This window comes from Anser anser, assembly GCF_964211835.1.
Source record: "Anser anser genome assembly, chromosome: 11".
Taxonomy (NCBI): Eukaryota; Metazoa; Chordata; class Aves; order Anseriformes; family Anatidae; genus Anser; species Anser anser.
The window spans coordinates 14,678,333-14,706,158 of record NC_139732.1 but is presented as its reverse complement, the minus strand read 5'-3'; the positions used below and the strand labels follow the sequence as shown (position 1 = coordinate 14,706,158).

The 27,826-nt window shown below is 38.8% G+C and overlaps 3 protein-coding genes across 7 annotated transcripts in view; 2 read left to right on the top strand and 1 right to left on the bottom strand.

Annotated features, from left to right (window-relative positions):
- Positions 1-9,765, top strand: CA7 (carbonic anhydrase 7). The gene is made up of 7 exons (XM_083794769.1): positions 1-144; positions 2,038-2,235; positions 4,672-4,790; positions 5,704-5,799; positions 6,051-6,113; positions 7,678-7,833; positions 8,119-9,765. The coding sequence occupies exons 1-7, from the start codon at positions 105-107 to the stop codon at positions 8,239-8,241; spliced, it is 795 nt and encodes a 264-aa protein (XP_083650895.1). The 5' UTR covers positions 1-104; the 3' UTR covers positions 8,242-9,765.
- LOC310879851 (uncharacterized protein) overlaps positions 6,121-27,826 on the bottom strand; it is a gene marked incomplete at its 5' end in the record, with an annotated part of 54,600 nt that continues 32,894 nt past the window's right edge. For 3 of the 5 annotated variants that reach the window (XM_083794790.1, XM_083794791.1, XM_083794792.1), the window contains one exon: positions 20,305-27,739. In XM_083794790.1, coding sequence (XP_083650916.1) covers positions 27,621-27,739 — 119 coding nt within the window. In that variant the 3' untranslated portion in view covers positions 20,305-27,620. Of the gene's footprint in view, positions 7,187-12,501; positions 17,169-20,304; positions 27,740-27,826 lie in introns of those variants that run through there. The other 2 variants (XR_014571167.1, XM_083794794.1) reach the window with 2 other exon arrangements.
- PDP2 (pyruvate dehydrogenase phosphatase catalytic subunit 2) lies at positions 20,361-22,429 on the top strand (the record flags this gene model as incomplete). Its single annotated transcript, XM_083794718.1, has 1 exon — positions 20,361-22,429. The coding sequence occupies one exon, from the start codon at positions 20,361-20,363 to the stop codon at positions 21,963-21,965; it is 1,605 nt and encodes a 534-aa protein (XP_083650844.1). The 3' UTR covers positions 21,966-22,429.

Genomic DNA, 27,826 nt, shown 5'->3' with positions numbered 1-27,826 from the left:
TTTAAGGGGCTGACCCTATCCCACGGTGAGCCATTATAAAGGCAGGTAAGCAGCAATACTCCGATCAAAGAGCTGAGAGCAAAGCAGGGTACAGCTGCCCTATAATGACTGGCCACCACAGTTGGGGATATGGGCAGGATGACGGTAGGTTATAGCGTTTCCATGCTGCATCTCTCTGTCTTCCCCCATTCATTTTCTTTCTAGAACTGTTGCCTGAGCCTTGCAGAGCTGCCTGCATTTCTATGCCTGTAAGAATCAAGTAGATACAGCAGCTAAATAATTACTTTATTGATAAAGAGCACACAGAAAGTGGTGCCAAAAGATGCATCAACTTATACCTGCTGCCTTTTGTTGTTGTAATCATTGCTCCTAAATTGAGAGAAGCAGTGTTGAGTGTTTGTTCGCTCAGGCTGCATATATTACAGATGGGTCCCTTTCCAAAAAGCTGCTATAAAAATGAACTATTTGTCTCTCCAAAAGCAATTCTTTTAAGTAAAGCAGATTTATTAGAGCAGTAGGAGTTCTTCTGATACTGTGCAGCTGCTGAAATGTGATATCTAGACTTCCAAATAAATGAATAAAAGGAGGTATATATATCATATATTTCTGGAACATCAGTAAATTGTACAGATCAGTATCAGAGACCTCTTACTGAACAAATCGTGCTTTCTGATTTGACAGTCTTTAATTTAGCCATCTTCCTTCACTTCCCACCTCCAAGACTGTGTCAGTGAGAGGATGTGTGAAACTACTGAAAGATCCCTACAACAATGTTTTATACCACCTGTACCCTTTGCAGAGAATGATGGATGAATGACTGATGTTGTCCAATAAGACAGCCTTTTGCATAACCTTCAGGAGCCTGTCTCTTCGTCTCTTTTGACAACAGTTATTTCACAGGTGCTGTCAACACAAAAGCAGCTTCACTTGAATGCTAAGTGAAGCTGGTTACTGCTCCTAGATGGTATTGTTTGCACATCTAGGTAATATTAATAAAACTATGTACGTTAACACAAAGCTTGTAAGAAACAAATGATACTGCCTAATCTTGTGTAACAGCATTTAAACCCCAAATCTGATTTACAGCCAGACCGAGAAAATACACTATTTTGTAAGATTAAATCTTCAGAAAATGCCACAGATAAGAGGATAATGTGCTTTAAAAATAATAGTAATAACATGTGAAACTGTGTGAGAATGCTACCATTAAAAATGTGCTATTTGGCAATCTCAAAGTGAAATTGTTACTGTTTAGATGTCTGACCATGAGCAGTAGAAGAATTGAATTGCTTCTTGCACTACCAAAGTAGAAAAAGAAATGATAAGAATAAGAAATTCTGATACATATAAGGCTTTGTTATCTCAAATGGCATGAGTGTTCCAGATCTGGCAGTAGAGAGCAATGTTATTAAATAGATCTTTAACCCTACTCTATTGGCTTCAGGAAGTCTAGAAATGTTAATTATCACACTGTACTTTTCTTTCAGGACAGAAAGATAACATAATGGGCATGAGTGAGGAATGAAGCTGCTTCAAAGGTTTACTGCAGTCCTAAAATGGTTTTAAAAATAACTGCACAGTCAGTAGCTAAGAGATTGAGTCATCTGCATCTCATTTGAATCAGCATAGCTTTTACATTATATTTCCTAGGAAGAATTAAATGCTGTTTCTTTGAGGGAGTGTGTGTGCATGCAAGTGTGCTTACACCTGCACATACCTTGGAAGGACTTCAGGTACCCTTAAGATGTAACTACCAGCTCCCGAGAAAACTAGGGGCACAAGTAAATGGAGATACAGCAGTCTGTTGATGTGCTGTGGCTTCCCCAATATGTTTTGTACATGATACTTCAGTCCCCCATCTAGTTGCACTGTGCTAATAAAAACACAAAGCTTGGAATATAAAATGAACTTGTCAGATGCCAAACTTTCAAGTCACTCCTGCTAAGTGAGTCTTACATCAAGCCTCATGAAATCCTGTAACAATTTTGTGCATTGCAGAAAGAAAATAATGGTGCTTTCCTTTCTTTGATTTTGAAGGGCCTTCCGAGTGGCACAGATCTTATCCTATTGCCCGAGGGAACCGTCAGTCACCTATTGATATAGTTTCTGCAAAAGCAGTCTATGACCCTAATCTGATGCCGCTTACTATCTCCTATGAATCCTGCACGTCTCTCAACATCTCCAACAATGGCCACTCAGTTATGGTTGAGTTTGAAGATTCTGATAACAAGACAGGTGAGGCTACAACATGGCCAACTACCTTGGAATAACATTTTGTGTCTTAGGGAAACAATTAAGTGTATCCTGAATAGCATATTTTATACAACGTGTAACTTCAGTTCAGAACAAGGTATGCAACCAAAGCCCTTTGAATTTTGTGTATGAATGAACGTGAGCCTTACATTTCTTGTCTTCACTTGAGTCTCTCAAGCAATGTTTCATATCACAGAGCTGAATAGTTTCTGCATTAGGAAAAGCACTTGTATCAGGAAACTCAGAAGCCTGTTTGTAGTGGTTCCTTTTAAATGGGGATTGTCAGTTTTCTGGAGAGCTAGCATGCAGAGTAGGCACAAACACTTCTCAATGCCCTGCTTCTCTGATCATCCAAATCAGAAATACTAGCTTTGGCTGACTCACCCCCCAGTTTTACATCCACAGGGGCAGGGAAGGGAAGAGGATTATCAGAGATCAGGTCTTACAGAATAGTCATCATAATTGTAGCACACGAGACCTATTTTTATATTGACCAGTCACTCTTATCTTGCATTTTATTCTGTCCTCATGGCAGTACAGCTTCTTCAGAAATGATCAAGTCTTTAGCTCATTCTGAATTAGTGCAACATCCACAAATCGCTACCATCTGCAATTACTTGGCGGAAAACTTAAATGCTCTATATGATTACTTCTATTAATTCTACTTCTATGGTAGACCTTGCTTTTACATCGGGGGGGGAGAGGTGAGGAAGGACGGATGGTGGTAAATACAGCATCAAAATGCAGATGAAGTAGCTGATAAGTGGAGAGGAGTGCATTTAAAAATACTCCAAACGATTTTAAGCATGACAATTTATTTCATCTTCCATTTGGTTGTATTCATTGATCCCAGTTAAAGAGGATATCCTAGGTACTCAAAACCAGTTACTTTCTCTGAAGTGGTTTGTCTGACCTGGTAACCCTTTGAAATAGGGCCTGGGGGTTAAAATTCCTGCCACTTGATTATTAATTTCCTCATCTTGAAAGAAACTAAAGAGCTGCCCAAATTATTGGTCAGGTTTTCAGGTAAAACTTCTAAATTTTGAAGTTCATTTTCTGAAACTTTTTGCATAGAAATCCATTAAGTATGTAATCCTGAAACTAACTTATATCTGGAAATATTATCTTAGCTCGCTAACTAGTTTCATGCAATTCTAAGCTCAACTCTATCAGTGCAACAGTGAACTTCATCCAGCTCTAGAAGTTTAGGACCATTATGCATCACTCTGCAGACAGAGAAACTCAGAGCTCATGCACGAATGAAGGCACCTGCACTTTCTATGCTATGCATGTGTGATGTTTCAATAACACTTACAAGGAAGAAGATTGCTAGGAGCATAAACACGGTTTTGAGGGTTTGAGCTGTGTTGAAATAGATCTAGTGACTCACAGCTTTGCATAAAGGGTACAACAGAATTCTGACTAATCCATCATAGCTAGATTTCTTAAAATATTGGGACAGGTGATGCATTCTCTTAAGTTCAGCAAAGCATACTAGAAAATACTTAATATTAACTAATACTAACAACACTTTGGCAAGGGCAGTGTCCTGCATAAAGGTCAGCTAGAGCTATGTACATGTGAGGGCATGCACGATGCTACAACTTTAAATTTTTGAATAAAAATGTTACAGATTACACTGAGAACAAGTGCCTTACGGATTCTAGATGCACTTCAATTGCACTTATTCTAAGACTTTGATCAGGCTTTTATGTCTGCTGAGCACAACTTAATTGGTTTAGTGCCATATAAACATACAAGAGAGCTACAGATACTGTTGTTAGAGTATTTTCTATAGTTGGTCTTAAACATTCATCTGTTCTTAAGTGTTATTTCTAAATGATGTATGAAGTTTCTCTGTATCACTTTCCCATCTTTATGAGGTGATTTGAGATTCTGAATGGTGTTGTGTAAAGTACAAGCTATTATATTACCTCTTTTATGGGATCAGGTATTTAAAGGAAGCAGAACATAGAGATCTTCCACTGGAAAGAATTCTTATAGAGGAAATACTTAGCTAAATTGTCTACCTGATGCTCAAGGTATTTACCTTTTGCACAGAATCCCAAGTAGTGTTGTCAAAAATATTTTAGGTATTCAACTTCGGTTTTGTGTTCAACAGGAAAGGCCTAACCATAACAAACCTATTAAACCTTTATGTGTTAAATATTTTCTTTCAAAAGTTAAGTTAGAGAATTCTGCATAAGTAGCTGCTTGATATTTTTCAAATTTACTTTTACATGAGTTTGGGTGTTTTCCATTAACAAATCTAACCCTTATAACTATCTGGATGCGGTGTCTTTTTTATACTGGAAACTGAGATGCACAGGATTAGAAAATAACAGCCAACAGTTCTTAAGTTTTACTATCAGGGAGCTAAAAAGCAAGAATGCTTTACTTTTATTTCTTTCTACCTAGTGATCAGCGGTGGTCCCTTTGAAAATCCCTTTCGGCTAAAGCAGTTCCACTTCCACTGGGGGGCAAAGCACAGCCAGGGATCAGAGCATACGATTGATGGCAAACCTTTTCCCTGTGAGGTAAATGTTTTTATGGATGAGATGAATTCATGCAAATGACTTTGTAGTGGTGTCTGGATGTTCCTTAGGATTCTAATGGTTCTATGTGACTAAATCGGGTGGGCTTTAATGAGAATTTTATTTTTCACATGAGTTTATCTGATCTATTGTTCATCTGTTGATTGCCCTGTATTTGGAGAGCACACCTCCCCCCGCTGCAGCCCTTTCTCCAAGATTCTCTGCCCAGGGTCAACAGCACACGGTTGGCTCCACAGCTCAGCTGTTTTGCTCACGCAGCACTACTTGCGCCTCTAAAAGCCCTCTGTGTGGTTTAGCGTGCTGCACGCAATCGATCCCATCCTTTCACTTGTGCAGATGGGAAGGATGTACTGGCCAACATGATGTTGAGAAGGAACATATAGCTCTACTACCTGCAGGGAGAACCTAGACTACAGCTGAGGATCACAACCTGTGAAATGACCATGCTGTTGCCACCTATGAAGTTTAGAAATGAATTAATTTGGAGGCTCCTGAGAATTTTCTGCAAAGCTGGGACAAGGCTCAGGCCTTTCTCACAACAATCTCTTGCAAATCTTGCAGCAGGGTAACATCCTGGAGTCTCCCAGTGAGCAGTGGGGCACAGCCTTTTCATGGGCTAAAGGCCCATATCAGGGAAGTTAAGCCACAGAATCATCTGTTAATGCCTGAGTTGCTTCAAATTGAGGATAATAAAGATTTAATTTAGTGTCTGTCTATGCTTATGTCCAGATCCAGAAGATTGGACTTGCTCATATTCCCAAAGATGCCTTTGGAGTCTATACTCCATTATGAACAAGCATTACTGTCCATTAAGTATGACTCAACCTATGTTCAACCTATGTTGACAGCTTCTATAACTGATTTGTTTAATTCTTATTTGTTGTTGCCTTTAAAGCTCCACTTAGTTCACTGGAATGCCAGAAAATATGCAACATTTGGAGAAGCAGCAGCAGCTCCAGATGGCTTGGCAGTAGTTGGTGTTTTCTTGGAGGTAAGAATCACAAAAATAGCATGTTTACATGATGAAAAGCATTATGCTGTCAAATGTTTGAGAATCATGCTATGTATTTAAGAGGTGCTCAGGGAAAACAGATGACTTACTGGAAGCAGTAACTCATAGCACATTGCTGTTAAACCTTCCTTAGTAGGAATGTTGAGATTGAGATAAGAAAGCTATGCTACCTATTCAAAGCATAATTATAGTCATTCTTATTTAACCTGTCTATTCCATTACTATTTTAGATTGGAAAAGAACATGCCAATATGAACAGACTCACTGATGCTTTGTACATGGTAAAATTTAAAGTAAGTTGAAGATATTTAAATTCTCTTATTTCTGGGACATCCCCCAGGGAAAAAAAGTTATATACATCTTTGAGAAAAAGAAAAATGCAAAATCAACCACTACAAATCCTCTCATCAGAATATCATTGCAGTTTTATTCTTCCTGTCCAACCCCTCTGTTCTCTTACCCTCCAAACTTTGGTATATTTGCCTATTGTTAGCAGGTGCCTCCCTAGGCTATGCTGACCTCAGTGGTCATTCAGAGGTTTTGCTTTTCCTGAGGTACTTGAAATCAAAAGCTCTGTGACCCTTCAGGCTCATCAAAATAAATCATGAATCCTAGCCTGAACAAGTTGAAGCTGTTTGTCCAAATTATTTCTGCTGCAAAGCTCTGAGGGGACAACTTTCATGGGGTCCTAAGCTAGTCTATAGTCAGTGTTACGTGAAGGTGGTCTTTTTAGCAGATGTGTCCAAGATCTTAGAAGTTTGCTGAAGGACGACTAATTACACCATCACAAATATATATATTTTTTTTAGATTTATATGGGCTTAATGCACTCTGTAAGATGCATAAGTTCTAATATGCAAAAAAAAAAAACACTATCTAATACTTGAGTTGGCATTTTTCTTTTTCCTTTGTATATGCTTGTGAAAGATAGGAAACAAAGGCAGTTACACAGCAATATGTAGGTTGTAGATACATTAAGTGATATTTAGATATTCAATAAGTGATTCCCTCAACTTACAGGAAGGTGTTATTCCTCAGTTGCAGCGATAGGTCTGTGGGTTTGTCACCAGGGATAAGCTGCTCAGTCTGTTCCTTATGAGCAGCTTTACAGACTGTTGGACAGTGCTTTGTGGGTGACTCCATACCTCTCAGATACTTCTGAATACAACTGCAGGCTGAAAAAATCTTTCCCTGGACTGTGGCAGTCAAGGCAATTGCTACCTTAGGCACAGCACCTCTTTCTACTGATCTTTCAGTTGATCCAGCTTGCTCTACTTTTAGATTTGGACGCTTGTTTCTTAAAGCTGTTACTTGTCGCAGCAGGCAATGATTGTTTTAGGAGTTTTCCCCAGGTTGATATTTTTTACTGAAACAGATGGATAGCATAGAAAATAGCCAGTAAAAAGACAGGGAAATTCTTCATGATATTTTCTGTAGCTCACTGAACATTAACATAGGAAGTATATTTTGTGTATATTTTTGGATATTTTATCAGAAGATCTGAACTTTGGTAGAGGCCATGCGGCAAGAATATACTTCCTGCACTATTTTTAGACGTTTGTCACAAAGAGCTGAACTTTGGTAAAGGCCATGGGGCAAAAATGCCAAGTCCAATCAGCCAACACCAGAGGTCACACTTGATATGCAACAGTATGTAATATTTTTCCTGGTTCTTTCTTCATGCTACTTTTAGATAACAGTAGTTATGAGGCAGCCAAACCATTACAGACTCTTCTTTTCCTGTTCTCCATTCTTTAGTGTTGCTCTACTGTTTTGTTTGCTTCAAAAAGACGTCTTTAATTTGCAGTTAAAAGTTAAAAAAAAATATATATATATCAAATATCAATTGTCTTTCAGGGGACAAAAGCACAATTTAGAAGCTTCAACCCCAAATGTCTCCTGCCTTTGAGTCTAGATTATTGGACGTACCTTGGATCTTTGACAACACCACCCCTTAATGAAAGTGTAACGTGGATAGTGCTGAAAGAACCCATCAGTATTTCTGAGAAACAGGTAAACTTCTAATACTCTCCCAAATCTTTTAATAATTCAACACTGGATAACCAGGCAATGGCTGTTTTGCTTTGCAGTGGGGCCAATTTAAAATAGCATTAGCCTGTGAATAATAATCCTGTTCAATAATCAGGGTTCCTAGTTTTTCTATTAATACTACCTAGGATCTTTGCTTGAACCTATTCTATCAATAGACCTCAATGAATTCTTTCCTTTGGTCCTTTTTCAAGAACATTAATATCAATTGCCTTTTTACGCTGTAAATTATCTCACATGAATTTACAGCTGGAGAAATTCCGCATGCTCCTCTTCACCAGTGAGGAAGACCAGAGGATTCAAATGGTGAATAACTTTCGCCCCCCACAGCCACTTAAGGGGAGAGTAGTTCGAGCTTCCTTCAATGCCTGAAGAAAACTGACAATGGCCCTGAAATATCCAAGAGCTTCCACATGAGAGACAATCTGGTTTTTGACCACTCATGAAGCGTGCAAGATAGCCATTTCCCTGAACATGCTGTACTTGGAGGGGGACAACAATTTTCTGATTTTATAATTTATTTAAATCTCACTCTTTTTAACTTAGTCTTTCATCTTTTTAACTAGAACTGTTTTTGGTATAAGGGATAGTGAAGTAATTGGGAATGCTGTCCAGGACTTGAAACTAAAAATCAATATGAGAAATTGTGTTGCACTATTAGTGCTGATGCACACATCTTCTGATTGTTTGATTTGATACAAGATGAAACAACAGTCAAGAAATTTGTATAAACTGGACTTAAATTTTTTTTAGACCTTTCTTGTTAGTATTTGAGCTCCCTTTAAAAGATTGTCACTATATTTTAGCTGCCTGACACAAAGTGCACAAGTAGTACAGAAGTTGGTCTTCATTCACCTCAAGTAGGCACTGATGGGAACACTACTATTTGAAAATATATACATTTTCAAGTTACTGTTCTAAGATGCTATCTTATTTAAAACACAATACGTCATGCAAATGCTCTGTTTAAAAACAGGCTACGTTATTGCACCGTATTGTTAGACATTAATTCTTTTAGCCCATACAGAACACGTAATTATAGTGGCCTCATTAGTTCTGTTGAAAACATCCATAGAAATTCAGGTATGTATCTCCTGGCTATCTCAATTGTTCAAATTCTACCTCAGGTGATTTGCTTTGCAATATGACCTCCTTCGGTGTCTGCCCTACAGAATGTAGATGGTTTATTTTACTCAAGAACTAATGTGGGTAGACCTTGACTGCACTGAATGTACATTGCTGCACAAATCATCCCCTAGTTATGGCCCTCTTCAGGGATATTCCCTGCAAATGTGAGGATTCATCAGTCACGGATACTTTTACCTCCTCAAAATAGTGACTTTGGACAAGTCGTGCTTTAATATTGCTGCTACTGCAGCATAGTGACAAAATCCTTCAGACCTCTGTGTCTAGTGGTAAATACAGTGAGGTTACCTATAACTATCCTCATGCTATTTTCAGTTATTTAATTATGGGCTTCAGATGTTTTATTTAATCTGTATACTTCAGACACAAGTTGTTGATTATCAGTTTTCATCTTAAATGAAGAATTTGCTCAAAGCTGTATACCTTAAAGGAAAGCAAGGGGAGGAAAGGTGAGGAGAACACCACCTACCATGGGCTATTTTCTCCTTTTCTGAAAAGGGAGAAAGATACTGTGTGTGAAGCACAGTACAAGGAATGGAAGGCCAGAATTCTAGATGTAACTCTTCTACAGCTTTTCTGGTACGCCAACCTAAAATGTTCTGTTCCTTTGTTTCGTCATATGTAAAATGAGAGTTACACTGTATGACTGGCCTACCTCACAGGGATGTTGTGAGGGCTAACTCAGCACTGTTTTGAATTTGAGACTCTTACACAGACTATACTAGAGGAAATAATAAAATAAAAAAGAAACATAAAAATGCAATGTTTTTAACTTTATAAATGTAGCTTTGCTAGTAATGCAAACTGGTATTGCAAAAAAAAATAAATCTATTTATGTATCTTAATTCATTTGTTAAATTAAATAAATGACACTTAAATACGCATCTCTTCCTCTATTTTGAACAGGTCTGTTTTCCTACATATTGCAGTGTTTTTTCTCAGACCTTGTTTAACAGAGAAACATTGATACCTTCAACTGATGTATCTGTTTCAGATTGAGGAATGATCTGATTGCTCACCTTCAGGTTTCATAGGAATCCTGACCATGCAGTAGTAGAATAATGTGAACACACATAAGTCATCCCTTGAGTTTCAGGGTGTTTTTTTTTGCAAGTTCTAAGAAGTCTATCTATTTTGAAAAACTATTTTTGGTCTGTGCCACAATTCTTCCCTTCCTCTGGAACTAATGGTTTCTATTGCTGTTTATTCTATTGGCTAAGAATTGTTGATGTTTACTGCATCTTTAATGACTGTCAGAGTTGCGTTTTTGTTACTATGAATCTTATTTCCCTCTTACGGTTATAAATAATATGAAACACCTTTCAAAATATAAAAGGTCTTCCAGTAGAGCCTTACAAATTTGATAGCCCCATTGTTTTATGGGGGCTAAATTAAAAGCCTAATTGAAATTTAACCAGTATCACTTATCACATAAAGATTAAACTATCTAAGTACTGCTGCATTTGTACATGCTTTGACAGAGTAGGTTGCAGATAAATATTTTCAGCTTTTTTTTTTTAGTTTTAAGCATATAAGACTTCTCAAAAAGTGTTAACGGGGCTTATATACCAAAACTTTATTCATCTTCTCCCAATTACAACCACTTGGGTCCAATAAAAGAAGCTTACTTATCTACAGAATGTGTCCGTGCTGTGACCTTGAACACAGTATACTTAAGCTTCTTTAAGGGTGGTTTACTTGGGAACAGCAGAAGGGTAATATTTAGCTCACAAGGTTATTGTGAAAGCTTAGCTATTGTAAAGAGCTTTAAATGGTGAATCCCACAAGGTGTTCAGTTTCTGGGAGATGCTTATTACACCCTGCTTTAGAAATTTTATTTATAGCTTTTCTCAGTCGTTAGATTGTAAACCATATACTTTTTTTTACTACAGTGAGACAAAACACATTGATAATACAAAAGCTTTTGTAATAACTTCTTCCTTACAGCATAAAGGAAGCAAAAATAATAAAATTATTCCCCACCAAAGACTAAAAATTACTAGTCCAGGATGTTTTTAAGAGGTACGACCAAATGTTTGACTGATAATTCATTTTAATTTAGCAAAGTTTTCCTAGTAACTATGTTCTGCAGTACAAGGGACCATTTTAATTGGTATTTTATATACAAATTCTTAACTTGTTAATATATTGATTGAAATATAGTTAATGAGAACTTTACAGCAAGAATTCTTTTATTCCTTTTACTGATGTTATGTTTCTATCTATGAGATGAGGAAAATGAAATCCAGAGACTGTGTACTAATATTTATAATGTGCTATGAGACCCTCAGAGGATAGTAACTATGACAGTACAAACTGCTATTATTTAATAATTCCAGTTTTGTTCTGAGCTAAGTTTTGGTGCCTGTATCTCCAGATGGGACCATTAATTTACAGATGCGGTGCATTTTGTATGACCATAGGAATCAAGCCACTACTACCAGTTTGCTTGTCTGACTGAACTCCTAACTGTATTCTAGTTAGTGTCTCTAGCACGCATGTACCCCTTAAAGGCTATTCATAGGGCTGAATCACTTTGCTATGCACCAGTACTTTTTGAGGATTATCAGGAACATCATTTTCTCTGCTTTCGTTTTACTTTCTGACACACCTTCTTCTAAACTTTACTCAGCAAAGTTCCTCCATCACAGACATTCAAATTCTAGAACGTGTGCTACCTTTGTCTATTGCCAGCTTCATTGAAAGAAAACTACCACCTGAATTTAACTACTCCAGAAAGACTTGATTGGCTTAACTTGTAATATGATCATAGTTGTCATGACTGAAAGAATACAAGGCCTTTCTTTTAGGACAGTGACAGAAATTGAACAGCTGTAAAAGTTAGACTAAAAATGCCATCTAGTGGCTGCCTGTTCCCATTCCTTACCATTTCTTACACTTAAAATGCTTAAAACAATTTTTAAGGCTACTTGGTCGAAATACAACACATGAGAGAAAATGTAACTTTGATAACAAATAATTATTTTTTAAAGGTATAGGTGATTATAACTGAAATCCCTGTGCTGGCTTGAAGGATATGCAGTCCTTGAAACCTCGTTATCAGATTAAAAAAATCAATCTTACAAAAGAATCATAGTAGATCAGTTACGTCAGTCACAATTTTTGTTTCACTTGTAGACTAGAGATATTGTCTGCTTGGTAAACTACACACTCCATTACATTTAACTCTTTGACTTTAATAGTTCCAGTTAAGGTTCAGCTTAGCTTTTTACTACCCTTTGCAAACAGGAGGATATTTAGGCAGCTTCAGTGATATAGTTGATGTGATCTAGCAGTGATTTATTATGATGTTTCATGATGAGTGTAAATGAACCTAAATATAAGCATCAGTGGAAAAGCATTGCAAGGTACATTGTCATAAGACAGTGTTTTTGATGGTGTTCAGAGGCCAGAAAAATAGAAAAGTGACCATTTCAGGAAAAATCAACAAACAGATATGCCAAAAAAAAAAAAAAAAGATGTTACCTTGTATCTCAGATCAGCTGTTTTCTTCTCTAAATTCCTTCTGCAAGCAAAGATGATCATTTAGTACAGACACTAAATATCAGCAGCACATTGCTCTATGCTGTCTGTAATGCTGAGAGTCTCAATTTTTTTCTTGCTACCCCAAGGAAAGTATGGTATATTGATGAAACCTGACTGATTTTACCAGAACTATTCCTAATTTGCATGGCTGTAAGGCAGAGAATATTTATGTCTCTGATGTTCTCTCAATAATACTACTTGCATTACCTTCAAATTTTAGCAAAAAAATCTTACTGCAGGTTGTGAACAGTGTCATAGTAATGGAAACCATCATTTCACTTCACATTAATATAGTGAGTTTTCTAAATGTTGGCACTTCAAACTAAGCCTGGAGACTTTCCTGCACTTGTAACTTATCCTCAGGAAATGTAAACTCACATTTAGAGTGGTACAGAAACTTAACTGAACGTTTATTTCAGTATAAGAGTGATTTTCAGTTTAACTTCAACCAGTTTGTAAGTAACATCGTGTAAAATGATGTATGTGGAGTTAAGATCCAGTCACAGTAAATACATATGCCTTTGTACTGATTGAATCACTTTAACTTAAATTGGATCATCAGTTTAAACTCTGCAAGTTCGTGTATAGGCGCACTGCTTAGTCTCTGTTGTAACAGCAGGGGTTAAGTGAAGTTGGAGAGTTGAAATGACATTTTTCCTACAGTTCTTCATTGTGTTTACCTCTGTTCATTGACATTTCTTGCAGCTTGTTTGCTTTCCTAGCATTTAAGTATTTGTTTTAGATTACATAAGAAGATCAAAGACCGGATTTTATTTGTAACCAAACTAGGAGGAAAATGCAATTGCTTTAAAAGACCTTGAGGAAACTTATTTTTCCCAGTCTCATTCATGATTTTTTGCTTGTAAGAGACCTCTCCATCTAAGGTGCTAATTTACCTCTTGTGAAAGTTCAAAGTAGCATATACAGCAAATGAAATGTTTGTCACTATTCACAGGGCAAAACACACGTAGCAAGTAGCTGGCATCTTTAAAGGCTGTGAGCAGTAACAAATCCAACTGTTTGGTACTCGTTTCCTTTCAAAAAGCCAGTTAGGTATACTGGTGTGCTTTTTATGAAAAGGCAAGTTCTGACTATCTGTATTCTCCCAGCCGGACCAGAGAGTCAAGCCATTCACAGGACCTATCTTCCTTTGCATGATGGGCATTCCCAGGTTCCCAAAGGGCTTCTATCTACGGCTATTTTCTAATTCAAGCACTAGACTAAGCCTTTCCCCTCATTTCAAGAAAACCTCAAGTAGACTTCTTCCTCTTTGGATTCAAATTGTGTTTGTTACTAGTCTGCTTTCCAGAAAAGTATTAGTTATTTGTTAGAAATATTAATCTGATGTTTAACTTGTTTTCCGAGGAAAATCACACTTACTTGATTGATACGATTGATTGATTGATATGATTCCATTCTTCATGTGTCCCCATAACAAGCTATCTTTACAAAACACCAGGAGTCCCACACTTTTCATGAATTTCAATTGGTTAGTGGAAATTCATACATATTAGCACCTGCTGTGAAGGGAGTGGTAATTAATGGTCATCTGTTTGTAGCTCCCGGAATTGGAAAATATATATATTGTACCAAACTAGCCAGAGCCAGTTAGTTGCCCAAACAAACACGCAGAATAAGGAAAAGGAATTTTCCATGGGAATAAAGGAAAACCCAAGTAGTACAGTATCAGTGTAAGGCAAGTCAGATAGAAAGTTTAAGTTTCACTAGCCAGTTACAGAATTAGACTCCTTTGATAAAAGGGCATGAAAAATTAGGAACAAATGTGCTTCCACCTCCTAAATACATTCTGGGCTTGTTTCTTGACTTCAGCTAAAAACCTTATGCGAAACTATCAGAGCTATACCAAGTATACTTTCATATGTCATTTCTGAGTGATGCATATGAACAGCCTCTTTTTCCTCCTAAGATTTCTGGTTCTTCTACACAGTGTTGGATTTTCAGAGAGAAAGGGTGATACAGTATGTTGTGGAAACATTACCTGAACTCTAGCCAACTCGAGTTCTCTCAGCAACTTAGATATTCTGAGAGTTGAGATGGTTGCTGCTCTTTTCAAAGCAGAACAATGAGTGCCAAAACCCCTGAGCAAGGTTTAAGATTGGTTGAAAACTACCTCCCACCCCCTCCCAAGATGTCAGTTCTTCACATCAGTTTTGAAGACATCTGCCTCTAGTTCTGTGTGTGAAAATCCTCATTGTGCAAATAGTCTCTGTTACCACTGAATAATTCAGGTAGCTTTACTTGAGTTACTCCAGGTATATAAGACTGTGCATCTTTCATTATACTTCATCAATTTTTTGGTGCAAATATTTACAAGTTAAGACTGCTGAAATATGTCTGCTTTGCAAAGGCGGCACCAAACCAATTACTTTTGTCACTTTAAAAGATTTTGGGAAACGATGAAGTAGAACAAATATAACTGCTTCTGTGATGGTGTCAGCATCTTCATTCAGTATATTATAATTATATTATGCTTGGCTTAGAAACTTGATATAGCTAGGATTATGAATAGTAATAGTAATTTTTGCCTTAACATTAATTTCATTTTAAGTATATGGTGATCTTAAGGAATAAAAGATCACAAAACAGTAAACCAAACCCTATTTGAAGTCCTTAGATACAATAGAAGGCATGCAATATAAGTAGAAATAAGATAATTTATTAATATTTTGATATCTCCTGAAGAGCTTACCAAAATACATCACCCCTTCCATCAGTCTTAGAACACTAATTCTCCAGTACGCATCCAGAAAGTGATAACATAACTCCAAAAAATTGCTAAGATGCACCATGAGAGAAGAGGGAAGCTGTGGCTTTCCCATCTTTTGTACCCCATATCCAGAAACATACAGCCTAAGAATACACTTTCAGGAGTCACTCATCCAAATTAAGTGAGGGCCAATGCCAGAAGCAGCAGTACCCCTCTTCAGCCCGCATTTTTCCCCTTTTCCAATGTTTGATTTAATGATCCTATTACCACAGAGGAACCTGTATCACAACATCCCTCCCAACAAATTATGATGTTGTCAGATCTGATGACAGCCTCACTTCCCGTAATCTCACATGGTAGCTAAAGCTGACCCAACAGGTGGGTTCTGGGAGAGACTGGGAGTAGAGCTCTAAGCAGCATCCAGTAATTATATCAAATTCAGTGTCTCTCATAGTCTTGCACTTCGTTCATACAAACATACACGTTGGCTGAACTAACTTAGGCAATGTACTCCTGTCTCAAATACCTGGCACGATTTATCTGCTTAGAAATTCCTGTGTGTAACTTTAGGTCAGGAGTAAAAATGTCACGTGCCTCAGTAGCCTGACTGCAACCTGTTTCACGCAATGGGATTTCTGAGACTGACCTTTTAGGCTCAAATAACCATTTCACATTATCTGAAACCTGCTGAAACTGGGATTGACTTTAATGGGAGTTGGATCAAGGCCTAAACACGCAGCATGGAAATGAGCACAAAAATGTATTTGCAAAGAGAAAACAGAGTTGCTGCCCACACAAGTAAAAAGATAAAATTATACCTTGAAAAAAACTAAATATAGCATTTGTTACAATTTAACCTACCATTGCACCTTAATACAATGTTTCTGGAATTGCATTCATTCGCTTATAAGAACTCTGTCCTGGCACAGGACATTTGATACTGAACTTTTGCTCACCTATAAACAATGAAGTCAAAATGAAAGCTTAATTTTATCTAAAGAAACTTGAGTTATAATTTTTTTCAATGTGAATTAGCAAGGTAGAGCACCATGGCAACCATCCACTGTTGCCACAGGAATTCACCATAGTAATTAGATATTCCTGAGGGCAAAAATACTGCAAGCCTGAGCAATACCATTTCTTTCCCCAAATCATATCAGAGAGTAGCATTTCTACTTTTTAACTTTAATTATGTATCGCTCTGTTTCATCAGCATAACTAAACACACCAAAGCAGAATCTGAATCTCAGTTGAACTTAATATCTAGTCCTGTCAAGTAATGACACTGAAAACTTTTAAATTTCTTATATGCTTTCATACAGTATTCCTTCTTGTACTTGGCTTATGTGGAACAAAAGCAATACCTGCAGGATTGTTAATAGTCTCACCTTAATTTACATGTTTTCTAAACCACTTCAGCTTATGCATATGAGTTTATGAAATGACTGCATGAATATGTGAGCAGTAATAGCTTTCAGCTGAAGAGAAGCATTTAAACATGCCTTGAGCAGAAGAAAGAGCAGTCAAGTTGGTTTTCAGGCTGACAAATGAGGTTTTATCACTGTTGTAAATGGTACAAAAACTGAAAAAACTGGTAGATCAGAAGACTGCCAAGGAGCTTCTGCTGGTGCACCCATTTAGGATAACTGTTTCCACATATGCTAGAATAATGCTCCTTTTTTTTTTTCTCTAAGGTGACCTTCCTTTTTTTTTTCTTGGCTTGGTCTTCCAGTTGACATGAAACTATGTTTCACTTTTTACATTTAGAACAACAACAACAACAACAAACGGAAACAAATAAACATTCAGACTCACAAAGATGATCACACATCTGTCCACTACAGATAATCTGGGAACACACTTATCTCATGTAGGATACCTGCAACACATTATGTAAATGAAAAATGCCTCAGTACAAGAAGCCAGTAAAATCAAAAGTGAACTATCATCCTATCAAAGCCTCACGTGAGCCTCTGTTTCTGCAGAATCACTACTCCAGGTTGAGGCAAGGTCTACTCGCTATCCAGTATGTAATAACCAATAACTACTTATTAACCACCATGCACTTTGGGCCCATTCCTTGTCTCATTACTAAATGACTCAACAGAAATTTTAACTAAGACAGACACTGGAAACTAGAAAGCAGGCGGCGAAAAGGAGGATCCAGCTGTCTGAACCTCTAATAGTTGTTGCTCTTAGCTTACAGGGCCTACCATTTTCAAAGGGGCTTTGTCATTTGAAGCCTTATCATGTGGCAGCCCCAGCACCAAAAGATGTATAATTTTATTTATGTTTAAAAAGAACAAAGGAGAGTTCCTGCAAAGAGTAACCTTTGTTGAAGTTTACTACTGGATTCTTTATAAATGGATAATGGATTCTTTTTAAATGGAGAATTTATTTTACTAATCTAAAGCAGGAAGAGGGCGGGGACTGCTGCCGACCGCGCGGGCGGCTCAGGGGACGGGACACGGAGACGGGAGGTGACGGGAGGTGAGGGGACACGGCACGGCCCCCACGGGTCAGGTCAGGCCAGGCTGCGCCGGGCACGGGGGGAGCCTTCTCCTCCCCGCCAGCAACACCAGAGCTGGCACCGCTCGGCGGAGGCGGCGCTGATGGAACATGGCGGGGGGGCGGGAGCCCCACACCGCCACCGCCCGGCCCGCCCCGCCATGTCCTGACAGGAACCCGCGGCCCCGCCCCGCTGCGGCCGTTCCTCGGGGCGGCTCCGGCGGGGGCGGCGCGGGTTGGGCGGCGGGGCCGTCGCTCAGCGCCCGGCACTTGAGCGGCGCCGGAGAGCCCGGAACCTGCCGGGCGCGTGGCGGCGGCTGTGGCCGGGACCGGGCCGGACGGGACCGCACCGGTAAGGGATGGGGTCGGAGGCACCGCTTCGGCCGCCTCCGGGTGAGCCGCGGGGGCTCCGGTGGGCCTGGAGGAAGTGCTGCTTCTGGCACTGCGCCGCTCGAGGCGGGTGGGAGCGGCTCCTACTTCATGGGCTGCAGCCCGGCGCCTTAATTAGCACCGCCCGGCATCCTAATTAGCACCGCCATCGCTTTCTAACGCGGGCGGTGGCTGGGGCGGGCGCTGGGGCTGTGGGTGCTGGTCCAGGGGTCCAGCAGTGTGCTCAGGACCCCGTCGGTGTTACCCGGCCCCAGGCAGAGAGATATCTGTATGGCACTGGGGGGATCTGCTGCTGGGGAAGGGACGGAAAAATCCAGCGGTGTGCAGCCAGCCGCTGTGAGCAGGGTCAGTCAGTTTAACATGCTATTCCTGTAAGGTTTTTCGATCAAGAACAGGAAAGTTGTCAGGTTTCGGACTGTACCTGGCTCAGAAGGGTGGGACGGGAGAGAAGCAGCAGAGTGGGGAATGGCCTGGACAAGGCTGACAAATAAGGTTTGTCTGGTGCTGCTGCTGTTCTTTGGTTCCTCATGGCTTTTTTCTGGTGGTGTTCTCTGTGCAGCACAACAATAGGTGGTGATGGGAGAGGTCCTTGTCCCAGGAGACCACAGGCAAGCGCCAAGCCATGAACTGGCACTGGCTTTGCCATCTGCTCTCCTGATAGCAGCAGTGAAATTAGGCGGTGTCCTTGCCTGTCCTCGCAGGTTTCCCGGCGTCAAAGTGGTGGGTTCCTTGGTGGAACGGCCTGTCTGCTCTCTTCTCTTGTGGGGCAGGGGTGGTATGCTTTGCTTTTGTTTCCCAGATAGAATTTTAGTCGAGTCCTTGGGTTGGAGCAGTAGGCCTTCTGATTACAGTAGCTCAAGTTTGTTTTTAGCTTCTGCTGATTTCTTGGAACATTTTTATTTATGCAACTGGCTGGATGGCCTTCTTGCTGTTTCACAAAGTGCACTGCTTAAAACAAACAAAAAACAGTATTGCAGTAGTACATAGATAGCATCGTTGGACTGGGACCTGGAGTACCTTGTGTTGAAGGCAATGTGCAAGTGGTTCAGAGCTCTGAGAAAACTATATTGTTCAAACAGGCTGCCAGTGTAATCTTCTGGGAGTAATTGTACTTGTGGTGCTACAATACAGTTAGCTTTTAAGTCCTTGGGGCAAAGCTCTGTTGTGAATTAAGCACCTAGTTGTACTTAGTAGACTGCCTCTCACAGCTTGAATACCTTATTTAAAGGAGGAAGCAATAAGATGGACCTTCCCCATGGCAGCTGAAGAACCTCATCTGTTCAAGTGCCCAAGGTTTCAGTGCTCTTCACAGCTGCTTATTTTAACTGCACTCCAAATGAACATGCCTAACTGTAAACCTGTAAAAGTCATCAATGCAGCTGTGGTATAACTTTCCCTTTGTCCAAGTGCACATTGCCTTGATAAATCCATTAATTGACCAGTAGTCCAGTCTGACTTCAGCTGTGTAGAAATCCTACCGGTGTTAAGACCTGGCAGGTACAAAAAAAGAATCAAGCTTATAAGCTGGAACAGAATTGGAAAGGTAAGCTAGCTTGCTCTAGATGTGAAGCTCCTGGCAATTTATATAAAATGTTAATCTGTCTGCTACATCTTTCAGTTCTGTGGGATTTGAGTACTTACACTCTTGGCTCTGATATTTAGAAGAAACATTTTGCTATTTAGAATGAATTTGGAGTAAAGCTGTACTCTAGCAGACATCTTAAAAGTTGTCCATTAATTGCCATGTAGATCCAACAAGTCTGAGATACTTGCCTTCTGTGTCTTGTTAGACAAGGCTTTCCACTGAACAGTGTAAGTTTCTTGTAACGTTGGAATTACGTCTTAACCATGCCATAATAACAAAAAAGCATGCTTCGTAAATAAAAATTAGCTTTTCTGATGGGTTAGTTGGTAAGAGGAGTCATATCCTAAGTTAAACTCACCAAGGTTGTCATTAAGTAATGGAAATTGTATCATTTCTAAGATGGCTCTGTCCGTAGCAGTCTTTTCTGCAAAAAAGTTCTGAATGTTTCTGTGACCTCTAGACTTTCTTTGTATTGCCGTATGGAAAGGTTCTTGTGAACCTTGTCTTACACCTTTCCAATTTTTATATTCCAGACTATAAGGACTTTCTGCTGGACTGAAGGAAGTTGTTCAATTTGTGGAGTGACATATGATGTCAAGAACTGTATCATCCTGGATCTTAAGCTCGGCAAGAAACAGCATTGTTTTACAACGAAAAGGACGTTTGTACTCCATATGCATCCCAAATAGACAGAAAATAAAATGGAAGCTTATTTTCTCCAAAACACTTCTCTACCCTGCTGCAAGCTGCAGCTTAGACAATATCTTCTCCTTAAAAAAAGCATTCAGACACACCTCCACCGAAGAAGAACAATTCTCTTTCCAGTTGTCTCCATCACAAATCAATGATATTCTCAGAGCAGGTGAGTTATCCCATAAAATATTGGATTTGAATTGTAAAAACACGAATTCTGTGTTGAGATTTGAAAGTAACCAGCTGGCATCCAATACCCCTATTGAAGACCGCAGAAGTGCAGCCACTTGCTTGCAGACCAGAGGCATGATGTTTGGTGTCTTTGATGGTCATGCAGGTTCTGCGTGCGCTCAGGCAGTAAGTGAGAGACTCCTTCATTATATAGCAGTTTCTCTCATGTCTCGGCAAGCACTGGAAGAGATCGAGCTTGCTGTGGAGTGCATGAAACCAGTTATGCCTATTCTGCAGTTGCACAAGCATCCAAATGATGTGGAGTACCGAGAGATAACTTCACAGTACTTTGAGAATCTCCGGGTTTACTGGCAACACTTACTGGACCTAGACATTGAGCCAGGATTTAGTTTAGAAGAAGCCATGATAAGTGCATTCAAAAGGTTAGACTCGGACATATCACTGGAAGTTCAGGCTCCCCAGGAAAATGAGTTGATGAGAAATATTGCCCTTCAAGTAGCTTTTTCTGGTGCAACAGCATGTGTAGCTCACGTTGATGGTGTTCATTTACATGTTGCGAATGCCGGTGATTGCAGAGCAATTTTAGGGGTTTGTGAAGAAGATGGAACATGGTCTCCTCTTCCTCTAACACGAGACCACAATGCCTTTGATGAATTTGAAATTAGAAGACTAAAGAGAGAACATCCAAGATCTGAGGAGAAAACTCTATTTGTGAATGACAGACTACTGGGGATTCTCATGCCCTCCAGAGCTTTTGGAGATGTGCAATTAAAATGGAGTAAAGAACTGCAACACAGTGTTCTTGAGAATAGCTGTGATGCTGAGGCTTTAAATATTTATCAGTATGTTCCTCCAAACTACCATACACCCCCTTACCTAACTGCGGAGCCTGAAGTCACATACCACAAATTAAGAGGCAAGGATAAGTTTCTCATTATTGCTTCAGATGGATTATGGGAGATGCTCAGTAATGAACAAGTTGTAAAACTAGTTGCTGGACACCTTACAGAGCTTAATGAGCAGAAACCACAACTGGCTTTTGAGAAACCAGTTAATTTGGGTTATATGCACAACTTGTTACTTCAGAGGAAAAACCGAGGCATTGCCTCGCTTGACAAGAACATAGCTACTCATTTAATAAGGCATGCAATTGGAGATAATGAATATGGCGAGGTGGACCAAGAGAAACTTGCTGCAATGTTGACACTGCCTGAAGACCTTGCAAGAATGTACAGAGATGATATCACAGTTACTGTGGTGTATTTTAATTCAGAAACAATTGAAAATTATTACAGAAACAATGAATAGATACTTGCACTGCTGCTGTTCTATACTGCTAGTTGACTTTGATACTGAGACCATCACTGTCTTTCTTTGATAGCCAAGCTGTTACCAGTGTTATGGTCTGGAAGTTCCTAATCCTTTTTTGTTACTGACTAGTCTTGAAAATAACCTCTCTAGAAGTGAATTTGGTGAAAGTTCCCTGGCTTTTCAGTGTGTACACACTGAAGAAAAACGTTTTGATGAAAGTTCATTGCAATGCAACTGAACTAAAGATTGCTGACTAAGTTCTGATTCCATGGGAACCACTGGTAAAACTTTCCCAATGAACAAATGAGACACATTTCAATGAGACTGGTAAAACTTCATAGGGAGATGGATAATACCTGTAGCTGCATGGAGTGTAGGAAAGCTCTGCTGTTGTGGAAAATGAGTAGCATCCTATTGAAGCACTGTAATTGAATTAAATAAACAAATCTTTATTTGATGTAGCAGTGTCCGATATTTGCCTTGTGTACATTAAGCTTAATTTTAAAGACTGCACTAAAGAAAATGGTTCAGACAGCCCTGGAACTATTGGACATTGTTTTCTGTATAGATTTTTAAGATAAGAAACAAAGCCACCTTTTCTTTGGCAATTATTGAAGTGTGAATGCATATCCTGTTAATTGTGTGTGGATTTGTATGACAACTTCAAACTTGAGCACATCAGGGACTTCATGGTCCCCTGCCTGGGAATTAATAGTGCTAGATATGAGCATTTATGCATCTACTTGCTTAAAGAATAAATCATTTTCTTAAGTATTGATGTATGAAGTGTTGTATATCAAATCCACCAACTGTAATTCAAATGAAGTTTGACAGATCCACAAGTTCAGAAGTACATCTAAAGGTAAATACAGCAAAACACGCAGCACCTTTCTCTTCAGATTTGACTTAGAAATAAAAGTACTGGTGTTTTGCTAAAATACATTTAATCTTCTTGTCTTTGGACAGGAGCTTGTTGTTATAGCTGCAGTTATTTTCTCTAATGAATGTATGTTCTAAGCTCTGAATGTATTCTTTTGTGTATTTTATAACTATTTTCTTTTATACTGTTTTCAAGGGTGATTATCTAAAGCTTGCAAATTAGCTGTATTTTCTTAAATTTCACATATGGTGTTCTCTGGTGGCTCTTTTCCTTGTTTATGCTCAGCTGTAATTGTTGCCAGCAAAAATGCTTTCTGGGAATACAGGAGTGTTTACTGCTGTTGCTACTAAGAAAGAACCTGTGTGGGTGTGTCACAGCAGATATAAATAAAATCCCTTTTTTTCCCTCTGTTTCACTTAAAATAAAAGTATTATCCTTCTGCACTTCAGCAGATGAAAAACGACTTCAATTTTCATCTTAAACTTTTAAGCAAATGAGGTCTTGGCCATAAACTGGCAGCAGTTGTGGATTTGGGACTTTTATATACTTTTCCTCCGCATAAAAATTCTCTATGCTTTTCCAGGCATCTAATTAATTTGTTTTAAAGACTCTTTAAGTAGTTTTTTGTTTCCTATTAAATATTTGTGCTTTTCACTATACAGGATTTATCTGCAATTCAGTATTACAACGTCAATCACTAAATGCGTTCTTATATAAAACCTTTACTCCAGAATAACAACTTAGTTTTTTTTTCTTTGAGTACATATTGGAATATATGCAGCAATTCACCTTGGAGGCAGGTAGTTCTATTTTTTGGATGAAATGAGTATCGTTTGATATCAGCAAACCAGGGTTGGTTTGAGAAATCTGAGACTTAGATCTCGGTGCAGAAAGGCTTTAGGTATGTGCGAGGTGTTAAAGAGGATGCTGAAATTCTCGTCACTTGGTCCAGCAATTTAAAGTATACCCACCTCCCCGAGGCAGGTACTGTGGAGAAAAATTTCACATGCCAGAATAAAAGAAAAAAAAGAAAATTTCATATGCCAGAAAAAGGCAAACAATGAAGGCAACTGGTTGAAGAGAAAAGTGCTGTTATGTAGCATTCCTGAACCCCTTTGTCTTTAAGTGGGTTATTTCCATTCGCTCTTACAATACCTTACATGCTTCACTGTTTCAGTTTTAGAATAAGGCAGTAAAAGAATGCATTTTTAAACTACCTCTTAATAGAGAAGTTATTTCACAGTGTGACTAGAGGAACAAGGGGGCTAGACCACGCTAGAGCTGATATCAAATGATGCAATTTTAATTAAGATGACTTAGAAAGCTTGTGCTGTAGAGCAAACCTGTGAATGCAGAAGTACAGCAAACCATCTAGTATATAGTCATTAAAAAAATAGTTTTCTAATTCAAGTAGAGCCCAGTGGTAAAATCTTTGTTGTCTTTGGAAAGAGTCATTGTACCACTGTTATCTAAGTCTTACTCCTAGATATGTGCTTACATGTAGGTTGTTGTAATTGCAACTGCAAATTGATAATGATTGTTTTAGGGAACCCATTTGACAGTAAGAAGGGTACTACTTCTAATTTCATGCTAGTTTTGCTCACTTTAACATGCAACACTATAATTATCCTGCAGTGGAGAAGGATAACATTAAACTAGTTAGTTTAAAATGGTCCCTGGAATTTGTTGCAGGCCAAAGACAAAAACCTGTCACCACTTATGGTGAAGAAAATAATGATTCTGTCAGTTTGAGTTAGATCACGCACCTAACCAACAATGTTTAAATGAGTGAACTTAATGTGTTAATCTGCTTATGCAAGCACACTGATGGGAAGGCTCGATACCACATCTAGATGCAAGTCCTACAATACCAAGATGTATGTTCTGATAAACATCTCCGTAGGCAATTTATTTGCGTTAGGTCATATCAGTTCTGTTTGGAGTTTTTTTTCTCTAACAGTCTGAAGAAACAATAGTCAAAAACACACTCACCCAAATCACTGTTTTCTTTTTTAAATAAAAATATTTATATCATGTTTCAAGTTTAGAAAGTGATTTTTATTAAAAGGATGGAAGACAATGTTTCAGTTACTTTATCAGAATCTAGCATATCAGAAAATACGCTAGATTCTAGTTCAGATAGAGTAAATATTCAAGCTCAGATAAAAATAGTTTGAGTAGGCTTTGCTAGTTTGCTTAGAAGCTTGTACCTCAGCAGTTTTCCCCCAGTGGAAATAATTATTAATACATAAAAATAAGGACACCTTGATACTACTGAGGTGCACTAAACTGCGGTCAGCAGAGGGAGCAGGTGTTCACTGGCCAAAATATCCAATTTGTGCTTTAGTAAAATTGGAAATACACATAAAAATGTTAAATTTGGTGAGCTCACATGCACAGTATTTGCCTGCAGTTTAAAAATCATTTGAACATTTGCCTGCAGTGTATGATGTAAATTGTCTTAAACATATGCAAAAAGGACTACAAACACTGATAAAATCCTTGAATTACAATGGACCAGTAGCACGGCAAGTGTTCAAGTATTCAGTCTTTGAGGTTTAACTTTGTTTCCATTAATTCCAATTGGTTTTCCTTTCTTGAGGGTGAAGAGAAATTAAGGGACAATTTTTTCCTCCCTCGCCCTTCTGTCCCCTCCCCACCTCCAAAAAAAAAGATGTGTAAACTTTGCAGAATATTTTTTGAGTATTTTAGTCAAACAGAGTCTCTGTTTAGAGCTTTAATTGTACTAAGAAGAACTGAAAATAGAACTGGGCACATCTTGTGGTTTTCTCAGCTATCAGTTGGTCACACTGCTGTCATAAACCATTTTCTATGTTCCCTTCATTACTGTGGTCTAATGCTGCAGCAGAGAAAGCAGAAAAGTAAGACTCCAAGGCATGTGTTTCTCTAAAGGTTACAAATCATGGTTTGACATGAATAGGAAATAGGTTTTTCCTCTATCTGCTGCTGAGAAGTCAACCTCCAAAGAAGTATAATTGTCACATAAAACACTTGAAATTTTACTAAATCGTTGTCTCTATCCTGGAGAACCAATTCAAACTGCTACTGTCAGATCTCTCTAGGTATGTCAGGTGAGAGAGTTTTATTTCTTACTGCATTAGTTAATTGCTCTTCAGTGATGTTATGGCCCGTTGGCCCATGCTACAGTTTCATGCTAACAAGCGTCTGGGCATCTGCTCAGGTCTGTTGATGGTGCAGACTCAGAATGCTTTGGCTGAGGCTCTTCAAGGACTTGAAGGGAAAAGATGTATGGGACCAAAGCAATTGTAGAAAGGATGCAGAATTATGCCTTCTATTCAGATTAAAGAAACAAACTTAACTGGGCACTTCTAATTTCTTAGGAGTAAAAAAAAAAAACACAGCATTTTTTGTCTTCTGGTGAGCTTTTCTTAATTAGAAACAATACAGGGAGAGAAATGTAAATGAGCAATGCTTAAAAAGGTACTGGAACCACAGGCAGCAGATAAGTGGGTCATAAAGCATGCTCTGATAATCCCATTTATGTTTATGTAGCTTCGGTGTGAGACTTTTACAACTTGCCTGGGTTAATTCAGTGCTTCTGAAAAAGATTACACAGTCTTGGAGTTAGAAGTCTTTATATGACAAGATGAACAGTGATCAGGTAGGATTTTCCATGCCCCCCCTGCTGAAAGTGGAGCCAATTGTATAGGGGCTTGCTCTAGAGTGAGTTGTTTAGTTCAGACTCTGACTTCATACTTCTCTCGCACCAGCCAAAAGATGCTAGCTGTTGAAATAGTTCTTTCTGGTTGTAGGCTATTGAATGCACATTAGGAACCAGTGGCTTACTGTCAGCTGAGGAGGAGGTGGAAGCTCCAACAACGGAGCCTTTGATAGGGTTTATTTTTTTTCAGTGTGCTTTGCTTTACGCACTCTGAAATGGCCTTTATTGCTGTGGGGTGGTTCTCACATCAAGACTTCATGCTCTGCAGTTCTGAGGTGTTTTTTGTTCACTAAAAGGATTTCAATTTCAGTGCTTTACTGAATAAATCTTCGATTTCATACCTGTAGAACCGAGGTTGGCCAGAAGATGTCAGCTGAGTTTTGTAGAAGGAGAGCTATGTTGTTATAACCACTTTAATCTCTGTTCAATATTAGATATGCATTCGTTATGCATGAATTTCAGGTGCTGTTGAAAAACAAAAAGAAAAAAAAAACACCGCCCAAACTGGAGAATCTAAGCAAGAGTTTGATTAACTTCAATTCTTTGCCAAAACTACGTTTTAATGGCCTGCCTAACCTAGGTGATTAAGCTTGGTAGAAGACAATTCCCTTGTCCTGACATTGGTAAATAGAAGAACATGAAAACAAAGTCCCTTTCCTAAAGTCTTCAATTGCACAAGAAAGAAAAGATGCTTCCTAAGATGAGGAAATCTTTGCTCAACAATTATCCATCTGTCTGGCTCCCACTGTCATGCAGCTCAGAAGCTGCAGATGGCCACAGCTGCCCCATGGCTACACTATGCTTTAGGTGAAGTTGTTAGGTTTCAGACGGATGTCTAGTCTGGAAATTATAGTGAAATTAGGAACTTGCTGCTGTGACGAGATGGAGATCTACTGTTCACTCTTGGTGTTCACAGAGATGTTTTGAGCTCTTGGTTCAAACTCAGTGTCAGCTGGTATTCTGGAATAAAATGAAGGCTTGAGAAATAAATGTGTTTGTTTTGTTCAGTATTATCTGCAAGTCTTTCCTCTGGAAAGAATTCTTTCTGTGCTGGATGCTGCTGTAACTATCAAAGCTTGCATCTCTTACGTAGTCTTGCTGTTGCTCTTTCCATTCCCCAACCCTTGTTTTCTTCTCTTCCCATTACTCCATGGTGGCTTGTTTTCTGTTTCTTGTTCTGAGCAAATACTTCAAGAAAAAAGGGGCAACACCGCTTTGTCTTAGACCAATATAATACGGGTGATGTGGCTTTGTTCAACAGATAGCAGGTGAGGG

Coding starts and splice junctions, on each gene's coding strand:
- CA7 (XM_083794769.1), top strand. CDS start 105: ATGACTGGCCACCACAGTTGGGGATATGGGCAGGATGACG. Junction 5,800..6,050: donor TAGTTGGTGTTTTCTTGGAG/GTAAGAATCACA, acceptor TTACTATTTTAG/ATTGGAAAAGAACATGCCAA. Junction 6,114..7,677: donor TGTACATGGTAAAATTTAAA/GTAAGTTGAAGA, acceptor ATTGTCTTTCAG/GGGACAAAAGCACAATTTAG.